The sequence below is a fragment of the Sceloporus occidentalis genome, unplaced genomic scaffold (genome assembly GCF_023333645.1).
Source record: "Sceloporus occidentalis isolate IW3139 unplaced genomic scaffold, rSceOcc1.0.p SCAF_172, whole genome shotgun sequence".
Classification (NCBI taxonomy): domain Eukaryota; kingdom Metazoa; phylum Chordata; class Lepidosauria; order Squamata; family Phrynosomatidae; genus Sceloporus; species Sceloporus occidentalis.
In genome coordinates this window covers 1,494,166-1,512,373 of record NW_028317152.1, presented here as the reverse complement: position 1 = coordinate 1,512,373, position 18,208 = coordinate 1,494,166, and the positions used below count along the sequence as shown (strand labels likewise).

Here is an 18,208-nt window from a genome sequence, read left to right as displayed (position 1 = left end):
GGCCATTTTTAATTATGCAGCTTAATAGGTGTAACCTGCTTGAAAAGTAACCAATCATAATGATGCATGCTATTACAAGTAGATAAGATGCTATATAAACCATGTAATCTAAATATATAATCAGACAACGCTTCGACTTTTGTGTGTTGTGTGCCTTGTCTCGATTATGCGCATAATCTATTAAAGGAAATAACTTTTTCTGAGGAGAATTCGACCATTAATTCAACCAACAGTATGTACACTGCACAAATTATTTGGGGTAATTTTAACCATTAAATCCTGGACGGTTAGGCACAAGCAAGATATTTCATATGTTCTGCATCAGGTATTTAAATATTGTTTGTGTACAATTACATTTATGTTACTGCTACGTATTTTTCTATGTTTTTGTAGCACATCCTATAATCAGGCTTTAATCTACTCTCCACTGACACCCAGTGATGCGTACAGTATCAGAGGATCATGCTTTTTTTTAATGGGCCTTTAGAGAAATGAGGTAGAACACATTCTAATTGGCTGTCCCTTAATTTGCTGATATTACTGTTTTGTGTTTCCAACACTTACTGATGTAATCGTATTTTTCTGCTGAGCAAAGTACCACTGTTGTGTTTCTCTCAGTAGGTCTTCGCCTCCAGCATTGGCCAATATGATGGCATCAGCAAAGCGTCCATCTTTCAGACACAAATCCACAGCAGCTTCGAAATTTCCCAACAAAAGTGCCTGACTTATTAGCCCATCTGTGTCTAAAAACAGAATTTTGGTATGATTCACATCACATAAACATTACAAAATAAACATGTTTTGATTGAAGTGAGTCTGCCACCCAAAGTTTTTATCTTTTTCAAAAGAATATCAACACATGTCCAGTCTCTTAAAACATGAAAGCCTTTCTATTTACAGCATAAATCTTTTATATTATGACTTGAAAATTCAAAGTTCCATGTGCGATTTCTAAGGTCTGTTTGATGTAAGGATGTGCATTGTGAGTGTATGAATATGGGGAGATAGCCAAGTAGACATCTACTCTGTAATTACTAATCTAGTTTTGCAATTTGCGATCCTGGTTCTGATAGGCTACAGCTCTAGTGGAATCACCAAAGCCTGCACAATATTTATCCACCCCTCTATACAAACACATCTACTGAACCTCAAGCACACTTACCAAGCCACTGCAGAAAACTATACAGATTGGACCAAGAAATCTCCATATTCATCTGTTACCATTTTCCTGTATTATTGTTTTACTGTTTCTGTGCCGGGTAATCCACTGCCCTTGCTTGTGCTGGGTAATCCAGTATTGGCATTTCAGAGCTGTCTGCCATTTCTCTCTAGTTTTATTTGGTGAAATGTATGTCATGCTTCCGTTTTCTTATGTGAGTTTTACATTATTGTCTCATTTTCTGTTCCACTAAATCTTTATAATTGTATCTGGTCTCCTTCTGCCATCTATCCATTCCAACTATAATACTCTCTTATAGCCCTCTTGCCACAAAATCCTTACCCTCTGCTGTGTTACTTTATAGAAACAATTAATCACCTGGTCTATTTCTCAAAAGCCATCAGCCACTCTAGGGCACCAATATTTTTAACTACCTTGGTAACCCTTTACAGCCCACTATGCTCAATTGGATTACTAACAATCTTTCTGTATTTTCTGGACTATCTTCTTCTACCCAATACTACAGCTGAAAAGCACTTTCCTTTCACTTTGTAGTGATATGTGGTCCACATGTCCTACTGCACAATTCTTTGATGACTTGAACTACTAATGGGTTCTGTTGCCTTGCAGTCATTTTTGACTCTCCTTTATCCCTCACATTCAAATCCTGCCGCCTGTACCTAAACATATTTCTTGCATCCACCCTTTCCTCAAACAAGGCACAAAATTCAGTTAATTTCCTTATTATCTCCGTCCTTGACTACTGCATAGTTATATTAACCATTCTCGTTGGTATTCATCTATCAAAAATGCTGCTGCCAGGCTGCCGCTGTATACCTTACACAAGACTCTCCTGCTTGCTAACTTTGTGAAGCCTCCCCCGGCTCTCTATTACCTTAAAAATTTACTTAAAAATCCTTGTACTGACATACAAAGCCTTCCCTGAAACCACTCTCCCACACACTTCAGCACTCAATCTTTACTGTATTTAAATGGGCTAATGCTCTCCTAATCACTTTTTCCTACTCATGCTTAAAAGACTTCACTTGTGCTGAACCATACCTCTGGAAATCACTTCCACCTAACCTCTAGCTTTTATCCTTCCCTCTCATTATTGAAAAAAAAAAACAGAGAAGAATTGGAGTTTGAGGTTTTTGTTGATCAGCTAAAACTTACCAGCAACTAATACAACTCCCACATTCATGTATGGCTTTTGATGATTTTCTATACCCCATTGAAAAAATATTGCACACCAAGCTAACAATATACAATGACAAACACTATCCTAATATAAGGCAATTAACAGAGTATACCGAGCAAATTCCCCTTCATTTTTTGTAGCCATGGTGAGAATTGGTACATACCTGAAGTTACTGGAATCTCAAGCTTGGCTAAATCCTGAAGAGGTAGGTTAAAAAGCTCCGCAGAAGAGGAGGAGGACATGGTCTGTCCTGTGAAGCTACTGGACAACTTCACAAAGTAAAATAAAAAGGCATCATTATTTAGAAACTAGTCATATGTGCAGGGAACATGCCTTAAGCCTTTCTTCACACAAAAAAAACACCTAATGTTCACATTACTACTGTCAATTAACAAAATAAAAATCACCATTGAGATATGAATATTCTGATGCTTAAAAATTACCAGTATGAAAAACAAAAACTATACTATAATGCAAACAAATCATAAAAGGCCAAGTTAGTATAATATTTAACATCTATTTGACTGCTGCTGTTGGCACTAAACGGAACCTAATAATGTTTTGCAACACCTGTATTTTCTTGCACACAATTTTATTTATTTCAGATAGCATGAAAATGATCATTTGCATCCCAAATATAGAGTGCTGTTAACAAGACTGCAATTGGCAGCTTCTTTTTAACTCCACACCAGAAAAAACTCTGTTAAAGCACTCTAGGTTTAAGCATTCACATTACCTGGGTAGACACTGATTGGATACTTGGAACCAGATCCTCCGCTTCTGAAGGACTACTCTTGTTTTGCCAACCATCTCCCAAAGCCTTGGATATCTAAAAAGGTTAAAATTAACATAGATTTATATTGATCTACAAGGAGAATTGCTTTTGTCTTCAGTGAGAGTCTACAAATCTTTCTAGAATAAGCTTTTGTCTTTTTGACTGTTGAAAGACCACATTTAAGAACTGCGTTACAATATGGAAGATTGCTTATGTATTATTGCCATTTCTATGTATTTGGATGTGCACATGCATGAATGCATATGTGATTAATATGGCCCTCAGTCTTTTAATAGGGGTGGGTGTGCGTGTATACGTGGGGAATTTAGGAACAACAGAGGTAGTTTGTGCGGATCCCTAGCTGTCTGGGAATCCCAGGAAGAAAGTGGTAAATCCAGATATCCAGCATTGTCACTACTGTCTTAATGTTCAGTTAAGATAACATGCATGTGAAATAGTAGCGAGTCCTCTTGTGTTTTGTATTGTTGTGCATTATTCAGAGGCTGAGCTTCTTGTGCCAAACCCCATAGTCTAGGTAGTATAGAGAGGAAATTAAGTTTTAATTCAATAAGCCAGATAGTACTTCTGTAAATGCATGTGATACAAGCACTGGTTTATAGATCTATTTTTCAGATAAGTCTAGTCAGTTATTGTAGCTGCACAATACAAAGGTCTACAAATATGGCAAATACAGCCTCAGATGAACACCACCACATGACATAAAACAGTGCGTTATAATTTAGTCATCAAAAATAAAGCCAAAATGGAGAAGCCATGTGTGAAAAAGTAAACCTTATGATTCAGTAGCTTGTAGAAACCCATTGAGCAGCAATAACTTGAATTGTTTACTGTATCACTTTATTAGTCTCTCACACACATATATAAAATATATAATATATCAAATATATATTTATATTGTGTGCTGGGATCATATAACCACATAGTCTTAGGGATGAAAATACCACATAAGATTGTATTGCTATAGGAATTATAGTCCTTTTCATTAAAAAGGTCCCGCAAACAAATCATAAATGTAAAACAAACAAAAGAAAAGCCTTGCTCTCTGAGCAACAGTTTAAGCGGACTGTAGCGGGACAGCTTACCCACTGCCAAACAAAAATGTAGCACAGGCCTTTTTCTTCTCAATAAATATTCCTGTAGACTCTTGTGGATTAAAACGCAGTCTTACTCACTGCTTGCATTCTTTCCACTGAATCCCTCACAGAGAACTTTGTAGCTGCCTTCTGCTGCTCATTGCCAACAGGTGATGACCCACCTGGGAGATCCAGAACACCCGGACTGGAGTGGAGCACTGGCCCTCCCTGCTCTCTAAAATGCTCCACCCCAGGGACCCAAACGAAACCAGAGAATGTCCCCTATTCAGCCTGCCACAAAATAATCTCCCTGGGGTTATCAAAATACACTCTACATCTAAATAATACTGCATATTTTGGGCAGGTTGGGTCATATTTTCTCTAAATGAAAAATTAATGCGGCCCATTGCTGATTAAATGGCTCACTGCAGGAGAAATGTGGACCCCTCCTGGGATATGGAGTCGGCATCAACAAGTTTGTAATCTCACGAACAGGGCCCTCCTTGGTTTGTCTGTCAATTCAAGCACCCTTGGAATATATGTATTGTCGGAAGCACTGTGTTGGCGTTATGAAATTGAAATATGATAATCACAAGGGAGTAATGTTCACCACAAATTCATTCGGACCACGCTAATAAATATTATATGTATGCTAATAAATATATTATCATGATCATTAGAACATACCTTTTTATCCAGCTCGCCCTTGCTGTATCCAAGCAGCTTTAGAAATTTCTCCCTAGCATCCTGTTCAAAGTTAACCTATATAGGAAGAAGATATACCATTTTACAGCATTTTAATAGCAGACTATTTGCTGCTGGAATAGACAATGGGATATGAAATAATCTTATATATTAATTAATATATCAAAAACATTTTCGGGACTCTGATCTCCAGTAACCGAGGCGCTCAGTGGTGTAAAGTAACAAGCCTTACATGACCCTGTGGTAGGAGTGTTGCAGCTCACAAGGAGCGTGCAGGCTGCAGAAAAGATAGGGTTCAATGTGTGGTAAGAGAGAGGGTGGAGAGTTGTATGGCGGTAGAGTACGCATGTGTTAGTGTATGTTGGAAGCATGAATGTGTGCATATTAGCATGTACTGTAAGGTGCTAGAGTGTGGGTGTATTAGCATTTTGTGTCAGTATGTGTTTGTTAGGTTATTGCATTAGCGTTAGTGTGTCAGTGTATGTCCCTGGACTGGCCCACACATGCAGGACCGGACTGGGAATGAAAAGCAGCCCTGGAAATATTCAGACACCAGCCCCATGTATTGTATCGCGTGGTCAAGCTCTTGTGCCCACATGCTACAGCCCTTACACACGCCTATCTAAGCCATACTATTTACCATCCAATAAGCTATAAATCATTCTTTATCCATGTGTGCTTGATAAAGATGACATCAGTGCTCGGCAGATGTATGAAATAGAATCTTATGTGATGGGACTGGGAGTAATTAGTACATGTAAAAAAACAAAAAGTCATCATACATGGGACGCCTGAAGTCACAATTTATTGCCACTTTACTTTTCCTCTGAAGTGACTACAAATACATAGTTCTATTTATTTTTACAGAAAGTAAAGTGCCAGGAAACAGATGGCCAAATACACACCACGACAGGCTCTGCCACACCGACACCCAAACACACACACAACAACAGGCTCTGCCACACCGACACCCAAACACACACACACACACACACACACACAAGGACAGGTTCTGCCACAACGACACCCAAACACACACACACACACGACAGGCTCTGCCACACCGACTCCCAAACACACACCAGGACAGGCTCTGCCACACCGACACCCAAAACACACACACAAGGACAGGCTCTGCCACACCGACACCCAAACACACACACACCAGGACAGGCTCTGCCACACCGACACCCAAACACACACACTAGGACAGGCTCTGCCACACTGACACCCAAACCAGAACAGGCTCTACCACAGCGAAGCATAACAAAAATATTTTCTACACTGCTTTGACATTAACTGCCCCTTTGTGTATTGATGCACCAGCAAAACCCCCTCCCTTGTGTATTCATGCCCCTTTTGTATTGGTTAATGTGATGCCCCCCCACTGCCATGTGTATTACCCCGAACCATCCACTTCCTGTTTATATTGATTTTGTAATGCCAAAACCCAGCAGCCACCTCCCTCCCTTGAACATGGGTCCACTGTCCTATAATTCCTAAGTAGCGGAGGCGGTTTTACAGCCGCACGACGGCTGCTTTGAACTTCGCGGCCGCTTTGAACGATGGTCTGTCAGACAGTCCCGCCCAGCACGCACACGGAAGCAGGTGCACGGAATGGGATTACAATGAAAATCTCTAGTGTAGGGATGCCCGGTGCATTCTCCCCGTGTGTAGCACTTGAAGGGCCGCGCCGTTTCAGTTCGGGCGCTCTGATATTATGACCGGTGTGGGACGAGGGGTGCAGGTAGTGTTTACTGTTTCTGTCTTTCAGGGCTGCGGTTTAGTATGTCATTCTTGTGTGCAACGCTGTCATGATCTTTGTCATTGTTATATGTACATTCCTGCTGTGTCAGGATTTTGAGATCTCTTGCTGGTCTCCCCTCCCCCCTCCCCTCCCTTCTGTTCCCTTCTATTCCCTTCATGTCTTGTATAACTTGTTGGAAAATAATAAACTTTGATTTACAAAAAAAAAAAAAAGAAAATCTCTAGTGTAATTTAGGGGGTTAATGCTAAGTTTATATGTGAATTCCAACTGATTTATAGCTGCAAAGCTGGGTGTGTGTTCTTCTGTTGATCTGTATCTGGTATGCTCTGTTTTCATACATTATTATTGTATACCTACAAATAGAGGGTTTGTATGTCTGATTCTGTTTATTTGATCTATACCTTAAACGCTGGTTAACTTGTGTTGATTCTGTTGATCTATACCTGTTATGCTATGTTTCCATATATCATTTAGGCATACCTGCAAATATAGGATTTGTATGTGATCTATACATGGAAGTGCTGTTTATATGTGTTTGATCTATAGTTCACAGGGAGGAAGGAAAGGAGAGGTATGGCTTAGTGAATGAGGGACAAAAGGGACTGGGAATGATTTCAGGGGAGAGGACCTCTCAAAGTCATGGTCAGTGAGAAGGGGGGGAAGACTGCACCGACTCTCACAGTCTTCCCCTAATCTGCAGTCAGTGTGGTAGCGGAGGGAGTGATTGCATGCTAGGGAGCGTGGAGCAGGGCCCAAGGAAATGTCGGTTTGGCAGAGCCTGTCCTGTTGTGTGTTTCTGGGTGGCAGAGCCTGTCCTGGTGTGTGTGTTTGGATGTCGGTGTGGCAGAGCCTGTCCTGGTGTGTATTTAGTCATCTGTTCTCTGGCCCTTTACTTTCTGTAGGAATAAATTGAACTATTTAATTTTTACTTATCCAGAGATAAAAGGCCCTCCTGAATTTGTATTCACTTCAGAGGACAAAACATTCTAGGCCCAAAAATCGGTGAGAGCAAAAGTAAAAGGTATTGTGTTATTTACTCGATTTCAACCTGCGTATCTTATTAAAAAGGATTAAAGATGAGAGTTGGTACCGTGTTAGCCGTAGAATTACAGGAGACAAGTGGAGTTTGAATGATACCTTTATTGGCTAACTGAGTAGATATAGATTGCAAGCTTTCAAGACCTCTCAGGTCCCTTCATCAGGCATGTTATACAATAATGTGAAAAACCTCTCTTTAAGTATCAGTCAGACAGTATGGTTACAATTGGGAAGCAGATAACATCAAAATGTCCAGGACAAGGTTCTTTGATCAGTCAATAGTGTTAAAATCAGAGGTGGATTGGAGTCATAAAAGGAGGTGTCAGGGGGTATTGACAACTCTAATGGGGTCAGGTTGTGTGCATGTCTGGTTTGTTATCTACAAAGTGATAATGGGATACAAATTCCCTATCCCGGTTGAGGCCAGTGTTTAAAGAGTTAAATTTAAGTATTAATTTAACCTCCCATATTTTTCTCTCCCTCTGAGTTTTGAACAGTCCCTTTAATACAGCCAGTCTGATGTCACTGATGCTATGTCCATTTTGGCAAAAATGTTCTCCCACTGGTGTCTCTGCTCTCTTGTTCTTGATGTTAAATCTGCGTGAATTAAACCTTTTATGCAATGGCTGGCCTGTTTCACCCACGTAGAGGGCTGTTGGACACTTTGCACACATAATAAGGTAAACCACATTAGAAGATTTGCAGGAGAAGGCACCATTGATCTTATGGAGTGTATTAGAATTTGGTATAGGCACCATGTCCACAGTGTGGATGTGTGCGCATGTTTTACACCTTCCTTGTAGGCAGGGGAAAGTGCCATTTTTTGTGGACTTGTTCAGGGCACTCCTGGTTAATAGTTGTTTAAGATTGGGGGGCTGTCTGAAGGAGAGTAGGGGAGGCTGTGGAAAAATTTCCCTGAGTCTGTCATCCGTGTGTAGTGTTGCTTGAAGTTCTTTAGATATTTTGCGTAGAGCTTCTACCTGGGGGTGGTAAGTGACAACCAGGGGCACACGGGTTCCAGTATGATGTTCTTTGTACTTTAGTAATTTTTTCCTGGGAATGTTGGTGGCCTTCTGTATCTGGTTGTCAATTATCCTGGCATTGTAGCCCTGGTTCATGAAGTCTCCCCTTAGTTTCTGGAGCTGTTTGTCACGATCTGCTGTATCAGAACAGATGCGGTTGTATCTTATGGCCTGGCTGTATATGATAGAGTTTTTTGTATGTTTAGGGTGGAAGCTGTTGTTTTTAAGGTAAGTCGGTCTGTCTGTTGGTTTGCGATACAGGGATGTGTGGATGGTATTGTTCTTAATGCTGATGGTGGTGTCCAGGAAGTTTATTTCTGTGGGTGAGTGGCTGATTGTGAGGTTGATGGTGGGGTGAAATGCGTTGTACTTCTCGTGGAAGGTGAGAAGTTCCTCTTTGCTGGCGGTCCAGATGATTAGAATATCATCTATATAGCGAAGGTACACCAGGGGTTTTGTTTGGCAGGTGGATATGAAATCCTCTTCTAATTTTGCCATAAAGAGGTTGGCGTATTGTGGCGCCATTCGAGTACCCATCGCAGTCCCAGTTTTCTGGATGTAGAGGTCCTGTCAAAACCTGAAATAGTTGTGGTTAAGTATAAATTCAATGAGCTGCGTAACTGATTCGGTGTCCATGTTGTGTCGGTTCAGGTATTCCTGGCATGCTGCTATGCCATCTCTGTGTAGGATGTTGGTATATAGGGATTCAACATCCATGGTGGCCAGGAGAGTGTTCTGTGGGAGTGGGCCCAGGTCAGCCAGTTTGTTTAAGAGGTCTGTGGTGTCCTGAAGGAAGCTGGGTGTTCGTTGTACCAGGGGTTGCAGGGTGTTTTTTATCCAGCCAGATATATTCTCTGTCAGTGTACCAATTCCTGAGATGATGGGTCTCCCTGGGTTGCCTTCTTTGTGTATTTTCGGTAGCATGTAGAAGGAGCCCAATTTTGGATCTTCAGGTATTAGTGGTTTTAGCTGGTCTTTAATGGTGTATGGCAGTTTTTGTATTATCCTATTGAGTTGTTTAGTAAATTCCTTGGTGGGATCATCCTGTAGCTTCACATAGTGTCTTTCATCTGACAGTTGTCTATTTGCCTCATGTATATAGTCAGTGGTGTTCATAATGACAACAGCACCCCCCTTGTCCGCCGGTTTAATAATAATATCCTGGTTGTCCTTCAGGGATTGAATGGCTTTATGTTCTTTGTGTGTCAGGTTGGGTGTTGGGTCACCCCGTTTCTCCAGTATTTCCACAGTGGCTCTGTTTCTGAAGCTCTCTATGTACCTGTCCAGTGTAGGGTTTCTGCCTGGTTTTGGGCTCCAAGTGGATCTTTTTGTGGGAACCCGGGTATTGTGATGTTGCTCTGTGGTGTTGGTGTCTTCTCTATCATGGAAGAATTCCTTGAGTCTGAGTTTTCTGAAGTATTCCTCCATGTCACTGCATAGTGTAACCTTGTCCACAGGTTTAGTGGGACAGAATGACAGGCCTTTGGAGAGGACAGATAGTTCTTCTCTGCTCGGTCTGTGTGTTAAGAGGTTCACAATGCAGTTCTGCTTTACTTGGCTGATGGATTCTGGTGTGAAACCTGCTTTGTTTCTCAGTCTCTGTAGTTTTTTATTTTTAGTGTTGATGAGGAGTGTTTGTAGTTTCCCGTAGTACTGCTGCAGGGTCTGTTTTATGTCCTCATAGTCTGGTCCGAGCTGTTCCTTGAGGGTAAATATCTCTGCTTGTAATTTTGATTTCCTATTGTAACAAATCCTAATGAGGTTGTTGCGTAGCCTTTGTGATGTTCTTGTGCACAGTTGTTGTGCATATCTGCTGTTGTATGTGTCCAGAGTGGGATTCTTCAGTACAAGTCCTTTAGGGATAAGATTTTCCTTTTTGCATGTAGTAAGGAAGAAGATGTCGCTGTCCAGGTGTGCAAGTTTCTTCAAGAGGTCTTTTACATTTCGTATGGTGCGGTACATTGGGGTATCTTCCATGATGATAAAAGATGAGAGTTGGTACCGTGTTAGCCGTAGAATTACAGGAGACAAGTGGAGTTTCAATGATAACTTTATTGGCTAACTGAGTAGATATAGATTGCAAGCTTTCAAGACCTCTCAGGTCCCTTCATCAGGCATGTTATACAATAATGTGAAAAACCTCTCTTTAAGTATCAGTCAGACAGTAGGGTTACAATGGGAAGCAGATAACATCAAAATGTCCAGGACAAGGTTCTTTGATCAGTCAATAGTGTTAAAATCAGAGGTGGATTGGAGTCATAAAAGGAGGTGTCAGGGGGTATTGACAACTCTAATGGGGTCAGGTTGTGTGCATGTCTGGTATGTTATCTACAAAGTGATAATGGGATACAAATTCCCTATCCCGGTTGAGGCCAGTGTTTAAAGAGTTAAATTTAAGTATTAATTTAACCTCCCATATTTTTCTCTCCCTCTGAGTTTTGAACAGTCCCTTTAATACAGCCAGTCTGATGTCACTGATGCTATGTCCATTTTGGCAAAAATGTTCTCCCACTGGTGTCTCTGCTCTCTTGTTTTTTTTGTCCTAGTCCGGGCCTGGTCCTAATATACTGTCTGATTGATACTTAAAGAGAGGTTTTTCACATTATTGTATAACATGCCTGATGAAGGGACCTGAGAGGTCTTGAAAGCTTGCAATCTATATCTACTCAGTTAGCCAATAAAGGTATCATTCAAACTCCACTTGTCTCCTAAAAAGGATTAGTGGCACTAAATTGTGGCTTCAGGGGTCCCGTGTATGTTGACTTATTATAGTCACATTGCTCCGCCTAGAGGACTGGCTGAGCGCCGCAATTCAGTTGGGGTGGTCTGAGTTTCTTGCCTACTGTGCTGTGAGTCTGTGACTGACAGCACTTTTATTAAAGATATAGAGCTTTATAAATTGCATGACGTTATGATTCATTAAATATTTATGTAATGCTAATTGATTACAGTGACAAAAACATGCTGGAATATAACTAATAGACAACAAGAAATGGTATATTAAATTTGTCAGAATTTGGCTTAACAATAAATAAATAAATAAAAATGGGCTGCTCAGTCTTAAATGCCTATTTTTTGTCCTAGTCCGGGCCTGGTCCTAATATACATAGATAATTTCCCTGTCATGAGAAGAATGCATGATTTACATAAAGAAGCAAATAATACCTGTCAACAAGTAGATAAAATACCTTCAAGAAGCTCCAGACATTCTTGTCAAACCCTGGTGGAGAAGCCTGCACTTTATTCTGACAGTAACTCAGGAGGTTTCCAGACATCAAAGCTGCTTGTAGCTCAGTTGAACGTGCCAAAAATTCCTTGTCTGTTGTAACCTGGCTGATGTAGACCTGGCGGCGGGTAGGCTCTTGTGTTGGTTGTACAGGGATTTTTGGGCAGTCAAAAGAAACTAGCTTCCCCCCAAACTGAAGAAAAAGAAAACTTGGAAATAAATAAGGTTTTAATGAAGTACCATGCAAAAAGAATAAAAAAGAGAATTACGTACAATACTGTGCACAGAACTAAGCAAGTTCCTTCAAGTGGATTGAATTCTCTTACACAGGGTAATTTAATAAAAATCAATATACCCTAATTTATTCTGAATTAAACCACCCATAAAACACATAACTCATGTTAACTCATATATTTATATTCCCTTCAACCAGTTTGTGCACAATTAGATAAGCATCATGACACATTGAACCTCTCTTCTGCTCACTAACTCTTAAAGACGGACTCCTTTCCCCTGGCACCCTCTAAGTTCATATGCTTGGACGATGTGCGCCTCTATCCTCATTACTATTCCTGATCTACACAAATGTGCATCCTCTACACCAGACATTTTGTGGAGGAGTTTTATACAAGTAGGAACATTGTTCCATGTCTGGTGCCCATGAAACAAATATTCCTTTCCTGTCTGAACTTTCTATACTACAACTTTGGTTCCTGAATATAGGCAAAAAGATTAGGCTAGGGCTGGACCGATATATTGGTGGCCGAAATATATAGGCTGAAAAGGGCATTATCAGCAAAATGCTGAAAAAAAACCAAAAAAAAATGGCCAAACATAATCATCCGCAGGGGCCAGGCTGCTTACCTGTGCGAGCAGCGTCTCTAGTACCGGCCAGGAGAACAGGAACCCAGCAGAGTCACATGAATGCATGTCACATGACTCTGCTCCGTTTCTTCTTCCCCTGGGGGCGGGACAAGAGAAGTTGCAGAGGGAAGAAGCCGGGTCCCTGCAGAAGTTCAGGTAAGTCTGTATGAGCAAGTATGTGTGATTAAGGGAATTAATGTTTGTGAATGAGTGTGTGTGTGATGGCATAGATGTGTAAGTGTGTGGGGTAGCATGGCATAGGGACTCTGTGATCACACTCCTATCATGCCCAGGTTCTAGCATGTGCTGGCTGCCTGGGCATGATAGGAGTGTGATTGTTCTTAGCAATTATATATATATTTTAATGCTATTGAATTTTTTAATTTTATTTAAAGGGTCTTTTCGTTTTCGGCCAAGTGAATCCTGAATTTTCGGTTTCGGTCCAGAATTTTCTGTTTTCGGTGCATCCCTAGAATGATTCCCACAGTCACAGAATGATTGTTAGGTATTAGGGAGCTGGTATTAGGCATTTTATTTTCCTACCTCTTTTCACTCAGAGATGAGGAGTGGCATGCATGGGAATCTCCCCTAGGGCCGGCCCAAGGCAAAATGCTGCCTGGGGCGAATTTTAAAATGACGCCCCCCCCCCCCATCTACCCTTCCTCAACCTCCGTCCCTGCCGCCCCCCCTTGTACTTACCTTTCAGCAGTCCTGCGGCGAGTCTCCCTCTTCGGTCTCGGTGCCGGCTTGTAATGCTGAGCGCTGGAAATCCGGCACCGAGACCGAACAGGAAGACTCGCCGCAGAGGAGAGAGGGGCGCCAATCGGGTACTGACAGCTTGGTAAGCGAAAACCACTCGGCGCCCCTTTCTCTCTCTTTCGCTTTAAAAAAAAAAAAAAAAAAAAAAAAAAAGGGCTTGGGGCGGCAAAGTGCCGCCCCTTCAAAAGTGCCGCCTGGAGCGGTTGCCCCACTCGGCTCCATTGTCAGGCCGGCCCTGTCTCCCCCTACTTTCTGCTGCACTCCTACTCTCTATCTTTATTTTTGCAGGCGGTTGAGAATATGTTATTACTCTTAGACCACTTTGACAATTTGACTAGTGATGGGAAGTTCGGATCATTAAAGTGAATCGGATCATTTCGACTCGTTCACTGAAATGATCCGATTCATAATCCGAATCTTCGGATCATGCCGTGTGACTCACAGGAGTTACTGTTTTCCAGTAACTCCGTGCAGGCACACTAACGATTGGCCCTGCCCCTTTCATTAGTCAATGAACCCTCCTGCCTGCCTATTCGAGTTATGTCAATGAAGGCAGAGAGTCCTTCAAAGATTCGGATCTTACAGGGATCCGAATCTTACAGTGATCCGGATCACTGTAAGATCCGGATCTTTGAACGACTCTCTGCCTTCATTGAGATTCGAATCATTCAGATAATATCACCATACTTTTTATAAATAAATACATTAATAATCACTGCCCCCAGGATTTACATTCCCCTTTACCTGCAACTGCACCTTAAGCTAACTTTATTAAATTAATTAAATTAACCCTTAACACTCCATCAACCATGCCTGCCACTAAAATTAACCCTTAACACCCCATCAACCATGACTGCCACTAAAATTAACCCTTAACACCCCATCAACCATACCAATTTATTAGGTAATTTATCTGGAGTACATGCAATTACTTTAGGGGCAGTTATGGTTAATGGAGTATTTAGGGTTAATTTCAGGGGCCGTTATGGTTAATGGGGTCTTTACGGTTAATTTCAGGTGCCGTTATGGTTGATGGGGTGTTTAGGGTTAATTTAGGGGCAGTTATGGTTGATGGGGTATAAGGGTTAATTTTATGCCGATGACTGAGGGTTAATTTAATTAATTTAATAAAGTTAACTGAAGGTGCAGTTATAGGTAAAGGGGGGCAAACTCAGGGGAATCTAAATCCCCTGAGTGAACATTATTAATGTATTTATTTATAAAAGTATGGTATCAGTAATATTCTCTGAATGATTCGAATCTCTGTAAGATTCGGATCCCTGTAAGATTCGAATCATTTGAATCATTCGAATCTTCGGATCATTCGAATCATTCGAATCTTTGAACGACTCTCTGAGTCATCGTTCCTCTGTGAAGTAATGAGCTGTAACCTGACCCCAGAGTCTGTGTCTGAGTGCTCTGCAGATGACTCACTCTAGGATCAGGTTACAGCTGCATGATTCACAGACTGAACTGGCACGGCTACAAATGAATCGTTCAGTCTACTGAACCGATTCATCCGGATCACTAAAAAGAATCGGATCAAATGAACGATTCGTTCATGATCCGGACATCACTAAATTTGACCACTTTTGTAACCAACTGGACAGAGAGACCAGTTATCTGATATGTATTGTTTTAAAGAGCAGAATAAAAAAAGAGAGAAAACATGTGGCTGTAAAATGACTTCGTATTATTACAAAAGCAAATGATTTGACATTCATATGCATAACAGATGCGACATGCATCACAGCAACCAGACACTACATTAGGAACTAGAATATAACATGGAAAAGAAAAAATGTCTGTGTGCTAAGCTAGACTCAGGCTCAAATAATACAAATATATAATACGAGGCCTACCAAACAGTGTGAGCATGCTGCAAATACAGTGTATTGGCTGAACAATGTATAAAAAAAAAAAAAACTGTCTGCGCTTCTCACCCTAATAAAGTTGGCAACAAATATATAAACATAACTTAAATTAGAACATTTTGATTATATGAATTGGCCAAAGAATAATAAGCTCACCTGCCACGTCAAGGCACACTCAATAGGGTGAGAACCTACTCTTAACTCCTACATAGTGGGCACAGAAAGCAGTTTATACTGCTACCAAAACCTTATTACATGCTTTCAGGTTTATAAAACAGTGTAAAGTAACAGACTTACTGCAAAAGAGACCCCCACTGGCCTACGTATCCACCGTGGAGGCTTTTTCAAAGGAGGAATTATAGTGGTCTGAGCAATCTGCTGTGGTACTTGCAATGGAGGTAGGGGTTGTCCTGTGCCAAATGGGTCCAAACTATTAAAGGAGGAGGAGATCTGAAACACAAAGACAGGCAGACTACACACTTTATAAAACAAGACAGGTTATAGCAAGGCAAGACCTTATTTAAGCTTGCCAAAAGGCCAGCTATGAACGGCTTAGGCATTCAGCAGAGGCTCAATGCAATGGGTCTCAGTACCTAAAGAGGAGGGGGAAGCAAAGGAAGTGATGAAGCATGATGGGTGAGATCACTTGGGTAACTTATTGGATATGTATTGAGTTTACTGGGGGTTCTGTAAGACAGTGGGTCAAATAGAACTGTAAAGTACAAACTTAAGGTACCCCCAAACATAAAAAAAAATCATGTTAGTGGGGACTGCAATGTGATAGCATCACCCTATATTGTTTCTTGTAGCGCATGCCAGGACACTAGGTAGTTAATCTGCCTAGTAATTAACCTAGTTCTTGCAGAAAAAAAAATGTTTGTGTGCAAATATCACATAAATAACTTTCAGGACAAAGCTTTATTTTTTTGTTATTATTTGTTATATTTTAGTAGTTAAATGTTCTATTGGTCATTGCTGCTAAGCCAGTGCCAATTAAAAGCTTAAAATACAGGCATATAACGGTTACATATAAAAAGCAATAATGGTGTAAAGTATAAAAAGTGATTATCGCCACAGTAATTAATGGAACGTTCCAATTAGTTGCACCATTAATTGCTATGGTACTATGAACAATTCCCCAAAACAGTTTTATTGCATTTTTTTCAGCTATGCATGCAATTTAAGAGCATAGTTAAAACAGGGCCGGACTGGGACTGAAAAGCAGCCCTGGAAAAATTTGGAGACCAGCCCCATATAGTTTATCTCACGGTGAAGCTCTTATACCCACACGCACCCCTTATACACACCCGAGTCACACTATGTGCAATTCTTTTTATCTCATTATTTGTATTAAAATGCCAGAAAGCAAAAGTGTTAAAAGGCCCTAATAAATGAAATACATTACACATAATAGGATCAAAACATTTACTACTGCGAACATTGTTAGATGAAAGAGTTCCATTTTATTTAGTGGAACAAAACACTGATCACATTATTCTTCACGATATTCTGGTAAGAAACTTTTATTTCTTTATTAATTCATGTAGACTATTTTTTTCCATATTTAATAAAAGCTATGATTGAGACATGTTTGGTTTTTATTTCCTTTCATTTGACAACCTACCCCCGAGTTATGCACCTCTGCCCCCAGGCTTGCCACTCTGCCCCCCTGATATGCCTTCTAACCCCCTATATGCCACTCTGCCTCCAGAAATGCCTTATACCCCCTATATGCCACTCTGTCCCATGATATACCTTCTAACCCCCTATATGCCACTCTGCCATATAGGGGGTTAAAAGGCATATCATGGGGCACTCTGCCTCCAGAAAAGCCTTATGCCCCACTATATGCCACTCTGCCTCCCTGATATGCTTTATACCCTCTCTTTATACCCTCACTCTGCATCCAGAAATGCCTTATACCCCTATATGCCACTCTGTCCCATGATATGCCTTCTAACCCCCTATATGCTACTCTGCCATATAGGGGGTTAAAAGGCATATCATGGGACAGAGTGGCATATAGGGGGGTATAAGGCATTTCTGGAGGCAGAGTGGCATAAAGGGGGTTAAAAGGCATATCATGGGGCACTCTGCCTACAGAAAAGCCTTATGCCCCCTATATGCCACTCTGCCTCCCCAATATGCTTTATACCCTCCTATATGCCCCTCTGCCCCATGACATCCCTTTTAACTCCCTTTATGCCACTCTGCCTCCAGATATGCCGTTGACCCCCTATATGTCACTCTGCATCCAAAAATGCCTTATACCCCTATATGCCACTCTGGCATATAGGGGGTTAAAAGGCATATCATGGGACAGAGTGGCATATAGGGGGGTATAAGGCATTTCTGGAGGCAGAGTTGCATAAAGGGGGTTAAAAGGCATATCATGGGGCACTCTGCCTCCAGAAAAGCCTTATACCCCCCTATATGCCACTCTGCCTCCCTGATATGCCTCGACCCTCCTATATGCCACTCTGTCCCATGATATGCCTTCTAACCCCCTATATGCCACTCTGCCATATAGGAGGTTAAAAGGCATATCATGGGACATTTTTGTTTACTTTATATGGCAAGCCGATCCAGCTTGCCATATTAAATAAAAAATAATATATGCCACTCTGTCCCATGATATGCCTTCTAACCCCCTATATGCCACTGCCATATAGGGGGTTAAAAGGCATATCATGGGACAGAGTGGCATATAGGGGGTATAAGGC

At 41.1% G+C, this 18,208-nt stretch overlaps 1 protein-coding gene across 1 annotated transcript in view; it reads right to left on the bottom strand.

The window, feature by feature from the left end:
* The window catches only part of LOC149279311 (protein transport protein Sec31B-like), a 48,787-nt gene that overhangs the window by 19,876 nt on the left and 10,703 nt on the right, over positions 1 to 18,208 (bottom strand). The window contains exons 9-14 of the mRNA XM_089501332.1: positions 15,783 to 15,935; positions 11,951 to 12,181; positions 4,917 to 4,991; positions 3,097 to 3,189; positions 2,524 to 2,629; positions 565 to 743 (exon numbers count right to left, since the gene is read on the bottom strand). Of these exons, the coding sequence (XP_089357458.1) occupies positions 565 to 743; positions 2,524 to 2,629; positions 3,097 to 3,189; positions 4,917 to 4,991; positions 11,951 to 12,181; positions 15,783 to 15,935 (837 nt within the window). The remainder of the gene's footprint in view (positions 1 to 564; positions 744 to 2,523; positions 2,630 to 3,096; positions 3,190 to 4,916; positions 4,992 to 11,950; positions 12,182 to 15,782; positions 15,936 to 18,208) is intronic.